At 38.3% G+C, this 14,622-nt stretch overlaps 1 protein-coding gene across 5 annotated transcripts in view; it reads left to right on the top strand.

Moving 5' to 3' along the window:
• sptbn2 (spectrin, beta, non-erythrocytic 2) overlaps positions 1–14,622 on the top strand; it is a 48,362-nt gene that overhangs the window by 15,165 nt on the left and 18,575 nt on the right. For 2 of the 5 annotated variants that reach the window (XM_026181037.2, XM_026181035.2), the window contains exon 1: positions 3,874–4,583. The exons of the other annotated variants lie outside the window; for them this stretch is intronic. In XM_026181037.2, the coding sequence (XP_026036822.1) occupies positions 4,478–4,583 (106 nt within the window). In that variant the 5' untranslated portion in view covers positions 3,874–4,477. Of the gene's footprint in view, positions 1–3,873; positions 4,584–14,622 lie in introns of those variants that run through there. 5 annotated transcript variants of the gene reach the window in all.

The following is a 14,622-nucleotide window of genomic DNA, read 5'->3' as shown; positions in this document are numbered from 1 at the left end:
GTGCATTTCTTTCTGTTTAAAACATTTTGTCACAATTGAAAACAAGAGTGTCACATGTCTGTTTAGAGGCCGGATACTGTAACACTAAAGGCTAAATTGTAAGTACAATTTATTAAGTATACCAGTGCATGCCAGGTATCCAGGGATAAAAATTGCCCAGGAGAGACTTGAATTAAATTCTACTAATTTTGAAGGCTTGACTAGCTAAGGTTGTTGTTGAATGGATTGTTTTAAAATTGCACTGATGGATCCATTAAAGTGTGCTGAGCTTTACAGTGTGATGTAAATTGTGTGACGATTAAAAAAGTAAACAAAAGATACAACTCAATAATGACGTTTGGTCTCAAATACCGAAATGCTACCATATGACAAGTCTTTATTTAAAGATGGTGACATTACATACATACATTACATACATGATTGGGAAAATTTTTTATTAGCTTTTAGAAAATCTTTCGAATTTTACCAAGACTTTTATAGATCAAGTGTCTGCACACATGCTGATGCTCTTGTATTCCAAGATTTGGTTAGCAGGCAGTTTAAATCTATCCATAATAGGTCTGCAAACAGACCTATTATGGGATATTTCTGCGCTTCCTTTTTGCCCTCACAATGTTCTGACATGACAGAGTTTTTTATCCTACCAGTTTCTTTGGTGAAGTAGTCGGGAGAGGAAAGAAGGTTCATTGAGGAAAATAAGACATTTACTCCGAGGAGTATTATGGCTAAAAGCAATGCCAAATGTAACTTGTAAAACAATTGGTGAGAAGGTGAGAATAGAAAACCTGTGACAGTGAAGTCTTGAGCTTTTTAAGTTGAGTTTAAGAAAACTCTTTTATTCCCAATATGTTATGAGAAAGATCGTTTTGCACTTACCCCAATGTTGTAACTGTTTTGTAAAGCATGCATTTTAATATCCAACAAGAGTTTTAGCAATATTCACTTGAGATCAGTCCTGATACTAACACTGCAGAAATCTCTGTAGACTGGGGAACAGGTTTCATTATTTTTTGTCCCCAAAGGCTCAGTTCTGTCTTTATAGGGCAAGACAGAAATACTTCCAAAAGGAGGACAAAACGAGGAAGCTGTATAGTCTGTTGAGCAAAGAGAAATGTGGCTAGGTTGATCTGTTTCTGTGCAGGTTCTTTTCACACCAGTGCTTCTGCATCTAAACTCATGTTATGTCTGATTAGTGATCTTACTGAAATGAATTAAGATGCTATCCTTTTTAAGAGTGCAATAATAATAATAATTTCGATGACAGTTTTATTCAGTAGCTTACTCCAAAGCCTCAAAGCTGTGCAAACACAGGCCAGTCTGCCATTGTTGGAAGCGTCAAATAAGGTGACACATTATTGGCTGTTTTATCAGATCTGCTGGAGGTGTGTTTGTGTGTGTTTATTTAACTGGCCTGGCCTGGCTTCACCTCTATTAAAACCTCTATTGTTAAAAACAAGATGCAGTGTCATAATGAACCCAGCAGAGGGGAGCAACAGGCAGTCGCCAACACACATATATACATGCACAAACACGCACACGCACACATCGAAACCACACGCTATAATGATCTTGAGCACTATTGTAGTCAATGTGTTTGTCAGATATACACCTCATTTTACTGGGGAGGAGTGCACCACAGTTCATTTCCTTTAGGAGCTGCCGTTATATAGAAATTGCACTTTATAAACAGTCATGTCCTGTCAGGTAACTTTTTATTATATAGCAGTATGCTGTAATACTGTTTGCACTTGTGATCAAACAAGAACTTGTGTGTGTATGTGTGCGCTTCTATGTGAATGTCTTTAAATACTGTCTAAGTTTTACAAGTGTGGACTTGATGTGCACATTCTTTGACATGCTCTAGCAGCTATTCCCCCCAGGCTTAGCTTAGGCCCACCGTTTATGACTTCTCCCCAAATGTCAAGACTTTGTGCAGTCTCTAAGGTGCTTTTTCTTTTCACGTCTTCCTCTCAATTTCTGTCAAACGTTTTGTGCCTGTCTCTATGTAACATGATTAGCAGTGCGTACCTCTTACAGTGGAGAGCTTCTCTTGTTTTAAGATCATTTTCATTTACAGATAACCACTTATCGACTGTACTGTACCGTGTGGGCAGCAAGGCAAGCTGTGCAAATTTGCATTTTTTGAAACCAACGGCTTGCTTCAAACGCAAACAGTTAGGCGTGTTCACTTGAGAGCGCGTCCACAGCTACAACACATGGCCTTTGAAAATTATTTGAGTGATTTCTCAATATCTGTGTGCTTTGTGTTCAGTTTTGTAATAGATCTGCATAATTATCATAGACACAACAAACCTGAACTGTATTTAAAGTAGGCCTTTTAATAGGATATTTTTAATAATCAACTGAAACATAAAACAGACACGTGTGTTTGTATTTGGCTTGTGTAAATTTCGCCACATTTATGGACTCATATGAGTAGTTCACCCTACTCTCTTTAGGGGAATTCCCCTTCAGATCAAAGTTTAGAGTACACTTCATTCTTCCGTCCTCCCATGGGTGCTCAGCTGGGGTTGTGCTGTGAGACAGATAAAATATACATGTTTAGCAAGAGATGTCTACTCTTTCCCCTTTTTTAGTGCTTACTCCCCCAGCAGCTTCTGGTTTTTCTGTCTTATCAGGCTAATTAACCACACAAGCTCATTATTCATTGTCACTGCCTGTAGTTTGTTGAGTGTGGAATTTCTCCCAGATGTCATTTAGACAGTTTTCATGTTTCACAAAAGTAACTCTAATCTTGTTTCTTAATTTGTTCATTCGTGGGTTGCATAGCGAGGTAATGCTCACATTTATCTGGTTTTTATTTTTGATGTGATTGCGATGTTTAAAATATGTCCAATGGGATTTTAAGTGGGATAGCTTTGGTGCACTATTTTTCTCACTACATTTGATTGTAGCATAGTCGCTGTTCCTCAAGAGGAAGTGTGTCCTCTTTGGATCTCATTAGTCCAGTCCCCCCTCCATAAACACCCAGTTACAGAAAGCCTGGGGCATTTGGTCCTCTAATGAGAACAATCCAGATGCTGCCAGCTCATCAGGACAAACACAGACCAGACCACAATGATCCCCCCTGACCAGACTAAAAGAGCCTGAAAGAATATGACCTTTGTCCTCACTGTGTTTATAGTTTTGTGTTATTTTTGAGCTGGCGTTTATTAAATATACATTACATTTTAAAGGTGAAGTTTCCATTCAATGCTATTTACTGTTAAGAATTTATATTTATAATCTCCTGTTAATGTATACTCTTTGTTAACAGTGAACTTACTCTGTATTACACAGATTAAACTCTTTAATGGAAATAATGGCAAGTATGTATTCAGCAACTATACAATGGTGAGAATCAGTTCTTAACTGCTTGAAAACGCATAAATTGATTATAATGAAATTAATTTAATGATTTTCTTGAAGAGCTGCCAGGAATCATTTTAGTACTTGGTTCTAAACTAGTAAGAAGTCAGATCTGCTTAAACCATTTAGTTTTTAAGAGTTAACAACTGACTTCCACCCCCTCTGCCTCATGAAGTAACACGCAAGTTGACAGATTTTGAATCTTGTTATGGCAGGAAACACTTGCTGCCTTTCTGAGACTTTCTCAGCAGCTTCCTTCCTGTCTTAACGCCCTTCTCATAACGCAGCCCCCACATACAGTAAAGGAAAGATTAAACGTTGTCTTACAAAATAACATACGATCATGTAAAATGATGAGGACTTTTGTGACGCACCTTTCAGGCAAGCCACACCCCGGTGCTCTCTGGAATTAAGGTGGAGTTAGATAATCCACCTAGGGCTACACTGAGCAGAGGACTTTAATGGTTTAGTCCGCCTTCACACCTCCTCCCTCGCTTCCACCATGTTCTATCTATGTGCTCCTCCTTCAAACACACCTTATGCAAATGGCACAATTTTTAGAGAGCCCAGCAGGCTTTGTTTACACAGCTATCCGACTATGGCCGGTTAGCTTGCCTGCAGCTCCTGTGTTCTGCTCCAGCAAATGCACAGAGGTTGAAGGGAAGGAATACCCAGGGTTTTTTTTGTTCTCTCACTAGAACCACAAGGGAGTGTAACTTTGCTCAGAGGCCAGAGGGGTGGTGAAATGAATGAAACAAGAGAACTTTTTGCTCCTCAGTTTTGGTTAAATGATTCTTTGAAAAAATCCCCCACCGTTGCACTCACTCTGCGTGTCATTGGACAAGGTGGACCTTACGGTGGATGAAGAGAAGAAAAGGCGGCAACATTTCTCAGCTTGTGTTGTGGGAATAAAAGGAGGATATACCAAGGCTTTTGTGGTACACTAAAAGTATCTTTTGGATAACCTTTTAAAGGATTTGATCTTGGTTTGTTTTTCTTTTAAAAGTCGCAAAGTTTGCTTCTGTTGTGCTATGTGGGAGAATACCCATTCATTCTGTGCCTGAGAGAGGAATATTTTACAAAGACGGCTTGAGGACGAAAAAAAAACATGGAGTGGGACCACAGGGAAAGAGATTCCTGCTTGTCCCCAGCAGCTTTTGTTAATCAGGTGCAATACTCTAACATCCTCGAAGGAAGATTTAAACAGTTGCAAGGTAAGAGTTAGATCTCATACCACACGTTTCTATGATGTTGTTATTTTTTTAATTTTTAAACATTTTTTTTAACTGAGCTGATACCTTGATAACTTGATAACCTTGATAACTCTGCCGTATAACTCTGTGCTGCTTATGAAAACCGTTTTTAATGTTACTAATGTTGATAAAGCAGTTGTAGAGCCAGCAGCAAACACGTATTCTGTTGTTTGTTGAAACAGGAAATATTGAGTAGAAATCTACTACTTGGCATGCAGTAGTTGTGGGTGCAGGTGCTTCGAGTTGTAACTAAGGCCGCAAAAGACTTTATTTTTTCCCCTGGATGAGGTAATTATCAGCATGAGGTTGAAATAATTCTTCTTACTTATGAACCTTTTCTGAGCTAGGAGAGAAATGAGGAAGAGATATAGTAGGCTCTCGGCTCATATCTAAAGCAGGCAGTCAGTCTGGTACCTGATCACTGCGCCACCTGTCCGTTCTTATCTTATTACAATACACAGCTCTGTTACTCACTGAAGCCTGCCAAGTCTATGAGATCTAGCTTATAGAAATCAGAGGCCATGGGAAAAGAATCTTAGGCTGAAACTTACAGGGTTCCCTTAAAATTAATCTCTTAACTACACTAATCCAATTACTTTCTTAACTAATGTCTGTAAAAGCTTGCGCTAAATAGCAGTTAATATGTTTACCTGAAAACAGTTTTTAAAGTGTGGAGGTTTACAGTATTTGAAAGTGTGTAGTGTGAGGGACACTGGCCTGCCATTTGTGTGCATGAAGATCAGTCTATTCCTGGTTGCCATCTGGGATGGAGAACTGCCTTCAAGTTTACTTGAAGGGCAGGTCTACTTTCTACTTTCTTTGCAGGTTTGACATTCTTGTTGCACACCAACATGTTGGCCAATATCTACATTATCGCAAGATTATCGCGGAAATAGACACGGTTTCTGTTGAAAGAAGGTTTATTTCTTATCTGTGAAGTAATGTTTACATCTTAACTCAAAACACCACTAGTTTTCACTGGAGATAAGAGCCACATAACAAATGGTATCACTTTCCTTAAGAATATATAAACGTTGCTGCATTTTCTTAAACTGATCTTGCACCCACATTCACCGGTAAGCTAGGGGTACATTCCAGCATGTTTTTCTTCAACTTCAGCCTGTAACTCACAGGCAAATGTATGGGTTCAGAGATTAGTCATCAAGCTAGTAGCAATGATTCCCTATTACAAAGATACTTTCTGTCTAATGTGTTGGAGAGATGACTATGAGCTACACATGATCTACCTCTACTTTGATAGACGTGTTTGTGCGTAGATGTGTTTTGGGTAAAATTTGTCATAAATGCAATGATACACATGTATCTAAATGCACAGCACATCTTGTCAACACCCACTTGCATTTCCAGTTTGACTACCCTTGCGGCTCATTCTTTGTGTCACTCCCTCATGTTGAATCATGAGAGCTGGTGTAATTGAAGGATATGGTGTGCACTCACATAGTTTTGTCATAGCACCAATTTGCAAAAAGGTTTTGCATTGCATCATTTACATTTTATTAGAAATATTTGCCATTCATTTGCAATTTTCATTTTTTGCAAGATTAAATTAGCGCTTTGTCATTTTAAACACAAACGTCATCTCTGTTGTGCAATATGCTACAGTTACTTTAGAAATCTTAACACAGACAAGGGCAAATATTTTATCGGGCCCAGTACCAGTCCAACAAGAAGTCATGTTTAGGATCTTCTGCCTGTTGTGTAAGTGATGGCTAAATGGTAAAAGTTAAACTGAATAACTATATTACAGTGGTCAAAGCAGACATGTTTAATGAAAAACCAGGCCTAGTGGTTTACGCCATTTCTGTCAGTAGTCTCTGTTACAGGTTGGAGGGAAGTTTTTTTTCCTGTTGCCCAGATCACACTGTGTATTATATTCCTTTTGTGTGTAAAGTACATTGGAGGAAATCTATACCAAAGTTCAGCCTTTTACTTCAGGCAAGAGCCAAGATGAATATTTTTTCATTCACTATCCCAATTCATCAGTAATTAGGGTAAGAGTTATAATTTGTCAAACAGCCATACTTGGCATTGTTTCATCAGTTTTGGTTTGTTGTTTTAGTGACAGCATTCATTCATTTCATTTTGTTTTTACGTCAGTGTTACCCCTGGCTTCATTCTGATAGCCACAAAAGTCACATTGTCTGCATGCTTTAGTATATCAGTATGTGGCAATCTTGTGTCTATCTCTGAACTGTATGCCCCTGTTTAATGTGGCTGCATGCCGTCGTAACTTGTGCTTGTATTGAACGTGATATACAAGTGTTACCAAGTTCAGCCAAGTAAGACTGCTTTTAGAGAAGGGATCAGGGTGCCCAGTCAGACTGAAGCTAACAGGTTCAGATGCTGTGAGGTTAATGGAAATGTGTAAAAGGGCATTTAGACAACAGAGTGTTGGTCCAAAGGGTCACTTTCTTAGCCACTGTGGACTTTGGCAGTACTGTCACTCAGCAGGCCTTAGCAGCATGGCATTGTTCAAACAGAAAGTACTTTTCTCTAAAGCCTTCAAATAGACAAAGTGACGAGGTGTCCATATATACTTTGCAGCATAGGCTATTTTGAACTGAACCCACAGATTTCTCACTGTAGTGTGTAATAATTGATTCTCAGCCTGATATGTATTTCCTGTACTAATTTAGTTCATATAATCTGTTGACTCTCCATAAAGAAGTGGCTAATGTTGTTGTGTTTATCTACTTTTTCTGCATAATTAAAAAAATGAATTAATACTGGGGGACATCAGTGGTGCATTTTGCTCAAATATCAAATCTAGCAAGACACTTTTGAATGTTTGTAACCTGATATTTCTAAAAGTCTCAGTGAAAGCTCAGTGACTTGTGGCCTTTGGCTGTAACTGAGAGTCACATCAGCAAGGGTGAAGATTTAACATAGGTGCAGACATGCACAATAACTTTCTTTGTTTGTAAAGTGCAGAAAGAAAGAGGTCATTAGACAACAATGGTATAATGAATGTTGTCCTATTTACATGTTACATGCCACATGGGTCCAGAAGTTATCGTTAAGGGATGCTTATTTATGTTTCTTTTCTCATGGGATTGGCCTTGCCCAGTCTAGATTTCTCCCATCTTCCTTTATTATCACGTGCAGCTGAAAGTTCCACAAAGAAATGTGACTGAAGGAGGGTATCACTTCCATCAGTACGATTTAAAAAGGAGAGGAGGTCTCTCTGTCATACCCTCCCTGTCAGTTGTAATAACAAACCCGTTAAAGTTGGGCAAGCTTCTAAAGTTGCAACCTCAAGCTGCTAAAAGTGCAAGAATAACTCATGCCACATGTGGCAAGGCGGCGGTTTTACTACAGCCCTAGTTTCAAAGTTATAAGTGAAGGAAGGGAAGTTCCGCTTTTATAGGGAGAAGAATGTGAAAGCATGCGCATCTGTGTTTCACTCACTTGCACAGACAAGACATTTCTATTTCACACAAAAATGCAAAGAATGAAATCAAACCAGAATATAAAAATGGCACTGAATAAACACAAACAGTGGCAGGGTACTATAACACTGTAGATATTTACAACACAAATTGTTGACTTCCAAGTAGATAGATATTTTAAGTTGAAGAAGCAGTGGTGAAATGACGGGTAGAAACACATTTCACTTACAGTGGAAAAATGATTAGCGTGGGACTGAGAAAGATTTCTGCCAATGTGGCGTTAATTTTTAGCTTGGTGGCTCCAGGTAATGAGTACATCATGTGTTGTTTTCCCCGTACTGGTAGAAAAATATTTACAAACACCAACATCTCCCACAACTTCTGTAAAATGATTGCATTGCTCATGGCACCCCACACCATAGTTAGTGTTGATTGAAACCACCCACTGGTGTCAGTGCAGAATGGTAACCACTAACCACAAAGATTACAAGCTGCTTTTGTCTGTGGGAGTTTTTTCTCTCTAAGTACTTCATGGTATCTCTTTAATGAGTGCCTTGGGTCTACTCTGTAATTTCAGATAGCCAACAGTTCAAGCCAATCACTGACTATAGATTTCTGAGCTTCATGGCGCTTCCAGATTAGTTCCAAATGACCCGTGTAGTGCTTTAGTGTGATTGTTGTGTGTGTGTTTTAGAATTTTCAGTGGTAAAACCTGCAATTTTATGATTTTATTTGCAGCAACCAACAATATTTTGTCCTTAGATGGTTGTCACCATTCGACACAGAATGTGAAATATCTTGCTGTTTTATGTACATAATGGATTCAGCACAAAGTTATCTATCCATCCACCCACCCACCCATCCATACATTTATTTTTCTTAACTGCTTATCCAGTTCAGGGTTGTGATCGAGCCAATAACTATCCCAGGTGTCATTTGGTTAGAGGCCGGGTATATCCTGGGCAGGTCGCCAGTCTATCACAAGGCCAAAACACAGACAACCATTCACTCTCACATTCACACCTGCAGGCAGCTTAGAATCACTAATTAACCTAACATCAGCAACTCTGCCTTTAGACTGTGGAAGGAAGCCAGAGTACCTAGAGAGAACTCACACAGGCACATGGAGAACATGTAAACTCCACATAGAAGGTGGGGCAACAGTGCTAACCACCCTGCTCTCCTGAGAAGCTGCCATGTTATACATTCATGCAGAATTACTTAAATATGCAGTATGTTATAAAGGCAGATATCAAGTATAAAACTTGACATGCATCCATAAATAAATGTATGCATATTGTAGTAATATGCATTTATACATACCCAACAATCCTGATGTAGTATAGTGTTGATTTTTCATTTACTCTACATATACAGTTTCAATTTAGTTTTATTTATAGAGCACAAACACATACTTCAAAACGCTTTATACTATAAGGTAGAGCTGGGCGATATAAGATTTTTTCATATCACGATATATTTTTTCATTTCAGGCGATAACGATATATATCATGATATAAGCCAAATAACTATATTTGTAAGATTTAAATGTGCCGTTGCTCACAAGTAAAATGTGAAATAATCAGCAGCTTGTTTTGATTTAAATATTTATTTCCCATAATAAGTTCAACAGGGTAGATGTACTTAAGGAACATGAGACTTTTTCAGATAAATAAAGGCAAATATTGCAAACTACACAAAAGGCAGCCGCTAAAGCGTTTAAGTTTCAAAATAGAACAAAAAACACAGACTACTAAATTGTCAATTCCACTTAGAAACAAAATATTAATTCTAAAAATAAATCTTAGTTTGTTTTACAGAAGAACAGACAAAATTGACTTACTTTTGTCAATATCAAATAAACTGAGAACTAAAAGGAAATTCTCAATCTCTCCTTGTTGTATAGCTTAGCTTTTCAAACAGTTTTAACAGTTACTTTAGTCTGACAAAAGCCGCTGTGATTGGTTCAGCTCTGCGCTACTTAATTTGGATTGGCTGTTCTTTTTTTTTTTCTTTTTTTTTTTTAAGAGGACAAGAGCGGTGAGGTCTATCGCAATAGTTAAATTTTTCTATCGAGAAAAAGTTATTCAGATCGTTCGTTATCGTTCTATCGCCCAGCTCTACTATAAGGTAAAGAGCCTACAATAATAGAGTGAAACCCAGCAATCACACGGCCCCCTATGAACAAGTACTTGGCAACAGTGTGAAGGAAAAACTCTCTTTCAACAGGAAGGAAGCTCGAGCATAACCAGGCTCAGGGAGGCTGAGCCTGGTTCACAGCTAGTTTGGGGTTGAGGGGAGAAAGACAGGACACACTGTGGAAAAGAAGTTACTAATAACTATTGATTAAATGCAGAGTGGTGTGCAAACACATAGCAAGTACAAAAAGGTGAGTTCAGAAGAAAAATCCTCAGTGCATTATGGGAAGCCCCTAGTAGCCTATTCCTATTGCAGCATAACTAAGGGAGGCTTCAGGATCCCCTGATCCAGTCCTAACTAAATATTTTATCAAAAAAGGAAAGGTTTTAAGCCGAATCTTAAAAGTAGGGAGAGTGTCTGTGTCCTGAATCCAAACTGGGAGCTGGTTCCAAAGAAAAGGGGCCTGAATTTATGAGTAAGTAAAGAAATCGCAACACAATGGCCCAGTGTGTTTGACAGTGGGTGATCCTACTTAGAAAAGGTGAAGAAAATCTGCAGTGTACATTTTTTCCTTTTATCTGAAGTGCTTACTGTGGAAAGTTATTTATGGTTAGCGTCGCTCCTTGTCCAGCGTGCAGAAGTGATGCCACTGGGAGTCCAGAATGCACTGTCATCCAACGCAGTGCATGGATGCAGAATTCATAAGAAACAAAGGATTAGAAGTTGCCCTCTGCCCCCCCTCACTAATGCTTTGTCTTCGTGATGTACAGCACAAACAGACAAGATTTGATGAGCGACGCGGGCAGAAACAGTGCTGGCATTAAGTCCTGTTCCAGTCTCTGTTGTGTATACAGTAACACACACAAACAATTCTGACCTTGACGTGGGCTCGTAAAGGAAATTAATTTTATCAGTGACATTGTCAGCAGTGGATAATAATCTCAAAGTCTTAATCAAAAAGTGATGATTACTGATTTTGTTCAGTTGATTTATTGCCTCGTATTTCAGGGTTATTTTAAATGTTTTGTACATTTTGCTGTATGAATGCTTTTTTGACAGGCCGAGATGGCAACCATCATGATGATCACATGCTGTGCTGCAGCAAACATGTTTTTGAAACGATAGTCCTGTTTTTTGCAAACTGAACACAGTGTGTGTGAGTGTGAAATTTCCAGCCAAACAATATTCTGTCTCAGTTACACTGCACACTGCGGGGTCACAGCAAGTAAAAAAAACATATTTTAATGTACACAGTCATGTGATTTTTTTTTTTTCCTGTGATCATTATTTATTACACCTTGATGCAGCAGTGACCACTGAATTAAAAAAGCACATTATATGCTGGCATATTAAAAAACAAAACAAAAAAACCCCCCAAAAATAAATAAAAAACCAATAACTTCCTACAAATGATAAACTAAACTTTATATGACCCCATAAACTGCCACTGCTGATAAAGACTGTTGTCTTTATGGTTTTCCTTCTGAGCCTTGGGCCACTAAGTCAGTGTTAGTGTTGTATCTGTCTCCATGTTATCACCAAACATGATCCCGGGCACTATGAGCCACACAGACAGGATTAAGTCTGGCGGCATATTGGTTCGGATTACCTGCAGATAATCATCGTTATCAACAGTGCCCAAGTTCATTTGACAGTGAAATAGAAAAGCAGCAGCAAACTAAACCCCCGAACCTTCAATTGTAAAGAGGGCACTGGCTGAGACAGGCCCTCACCTCCCTCACTCTGACATATACTTAAAGCTTACTACCAGACACGAACATGTTCAAAGTGGCTGGACATGCCCGAATGTGCCTTTGAAACATTTAGCGATGACTTTAACCACAGGTTTTGATCTGTTATTAGTAAACTATAGAGGAAAAACATGACATTTAGAATTTGAATTACTTGTTTTTCTACCTTGCACAAAGAGACTCCAAAAGAGTGAGCAAGAAATGCATGATAGGCAGGATCTTAAATCTACATTTATAATGTTCGTTTTAGTGATACCTAAATACGGGTACATTTTACTCTTATGTCAGACACATGTGCTGTGAAATCATTTAGTGGTAGGGTATCCAGTTTAATATGTTTTTGAATTAAAAATAAATAGTATAGTAGTAGATTGAATCCTCATTTGACATGGGGTATATGCTAGGATTTATATAACATCCAGAGCACTATCTGTCTATTTAGTGCTAATTACAGGTATGTAAACACAAGTAAATCAACGGTGTTATCACAATGAATAGTAGTGTGAGAGCTTTTATTTTAAACTGTGAAGTTTGCGGACTTATTTTAGTGTTTTTATTTGAAGAAGAGAGCTAAGACAATGCAAGACAAACTAGTAATTATCAGACTTGGCTTCTAAAGCCCCAGTTTTCTCACTCTTCTCTCATATTGTCTGTTGTGTAATTCTCTAACAGTGTTTGGAAACCCTGAAGGTGTTTCACATGACGTGAGACATTTGACACTATAAGTAGAGCATAGTTTGAGCTTTCTTTATCTTTTGTCACCATCATGCATCAGTGTTCACACTTTTCAAAATACATAGTGCACCACCAGACTTCCTGTTGTGGAAGCTAAGCAGGTTAGTAAAATGTAAAATTTCAATTAGATGTGAACGAACTAACATTACAGTTGACGTGTCATGCTTTGCACTTGCAAAAGCAACAGCTGCAGTAGTTTTACACTTATCTACCATATCCACCTCTGATGACAGGTTTGTGTTTGACTGCTTTGAATGAGCAAACACGTCAGAGACTGATGTCTGTGTTTGTCTGTCTGGTTTTCTTGTTCGGCAGCATTGTTATTAGGAGTGTAGCACAGGCGAGGTAGGTACTAGCATTTTATGGGGTTTTTTAGGACCCCTGCCCACCAACCCACTGCCTCCTCCTCATTGCTGGGTGCTATGTCACAACATGACCAAGCCTTAAGAGGAATGTAGCCACTTCCACAGCGCTCCTGTGCAACAGAAGTCCTTATTTTCTGGCTTATTAAACAACTTCATACTGATTAGCAATCCTTTAATAACTGAATAATCTGTCATTGTTAGACACGAGAAATATGGGGAAACAAATAAAGGAGGCTTTGTTAGAGTCTATTATTAAAAGGTGTAAGAACCAAAGCCCAAACCACAATCCACTACTAGCTCATCCCATGGCAACATCTAGAGAACTATCCTATACTAAAGCTCTTTGACTGAGTAGCTGCTTGATGACAATGCTATTCCTTGTTTGTCAGCGTATCTCTTAAGTTCCAGTAAAACTGGTAAAAACACACCTATCCTCAGGACTGTCGGGCTGATAGCTGAAATGGTAGCCTGAGTTCCAGCTATTCACCATATATGCCTGTAGGCCATGGCTGTAGCCGGCCCTGTCGCCTGTTTTGAGTTAACATTTCTTTCTACAACCTGCTTTTTTGTCTTTGTTTGTATAACTCTGTTATTAAAAATTTAACAAGTTTAAAAAAAAGCAAACATTTCACGTCTTATCTAAACTGAATTAGATTCTTCATTCTATCATTCATTCAGTTTTATAGTATCATTAATTGTAAAGATGTTTGTTTGTTTTGGGGGTTTGGGGTTTTTAAAAATCTAAAACTTAAATCTCTAAATTACAAAAGTAAAGACCTTTATTACTTTGGATGGGAAGCATTTTCTTTTCTCTCCATAGGTGTAATATGAGTATTGTGTTGACTTTGTTTCGGCTCTGGCTGGGCAACTCAGGGAAAATCTGAGACTTGTCCTGAAGCTGCTCTGGTGTTGTGCTGTCTGTATGTTTTTGTTCACCGTCATGTTCGTAGGTGGTCGCAGTCTCTGGTTGCATGTATTCTTTAAGGAACCTGTGTGTCTGGGCAGAATGCATTCTCCTCGTAGTTCTGACTAGTCTAAGAATGGTACTAACCATGTAATAAACAGTGCCAGGTGTCTGCACATATTGTCAAGTATCACTATCAGAGTTGCTTTAAATGAAGTTTTGTACATTTTTTTTAACCTTTAAATGGACTCACGCGTCATATCTTTAACTTAAGAGTGAGTTCTGTTTAGCCATTCTAAGACAATGGCCTGATCAATAGAGTACTATTCCTTTACTAGTATTACTCTGACCTAGTACTACTACAGTTCTAGTGGTAGTAGGAACAATCACAGCTTTACAAACTCTTTGGCTTGGTTTTGTCATAACATTCAGTGTGTTGATTTATTTAATTTCTGCTGACTTCCTATATGTATCTTTGTATCTGTTAACTGAAATGTTTTTTGTGCATCCAGTGAACACAGTCAGATGGCAATCTGTACCAAGGTTTCTGCATTATAATTTTGAGTATTAACTCAGTGGTTTATTTATTTGGTACTCTAGTGACTCTATGCACATGTTCTCAGTAATTGCTGCCCCACCCAACAGGGTATAACATTATCAGTAAATAATACTTTATAGTTGTATGTAAATTTAACT

The sequence above is a fragment of the Astatotilapia calliptera genome, chromosome 10, assembly GCF_964374335.1.
Source record: "Astatotilapia calliptera chromosome 10, fAstCal68.1, whole genome shotgun sequence".
Classification (NCBI taxonomy): domain Eukaryota; kingdom Metazoa; phylum Chordata; class Actinopteri; order Cichliformes; family Cichlidae; genus Astatotilapia; species Astatotilapia calliptera.
The sequence above is the reverse complement of the archived record's forward strand: the minus strand, read 5'-3'. Positions and strand labels throughout refer to the sequence as shown.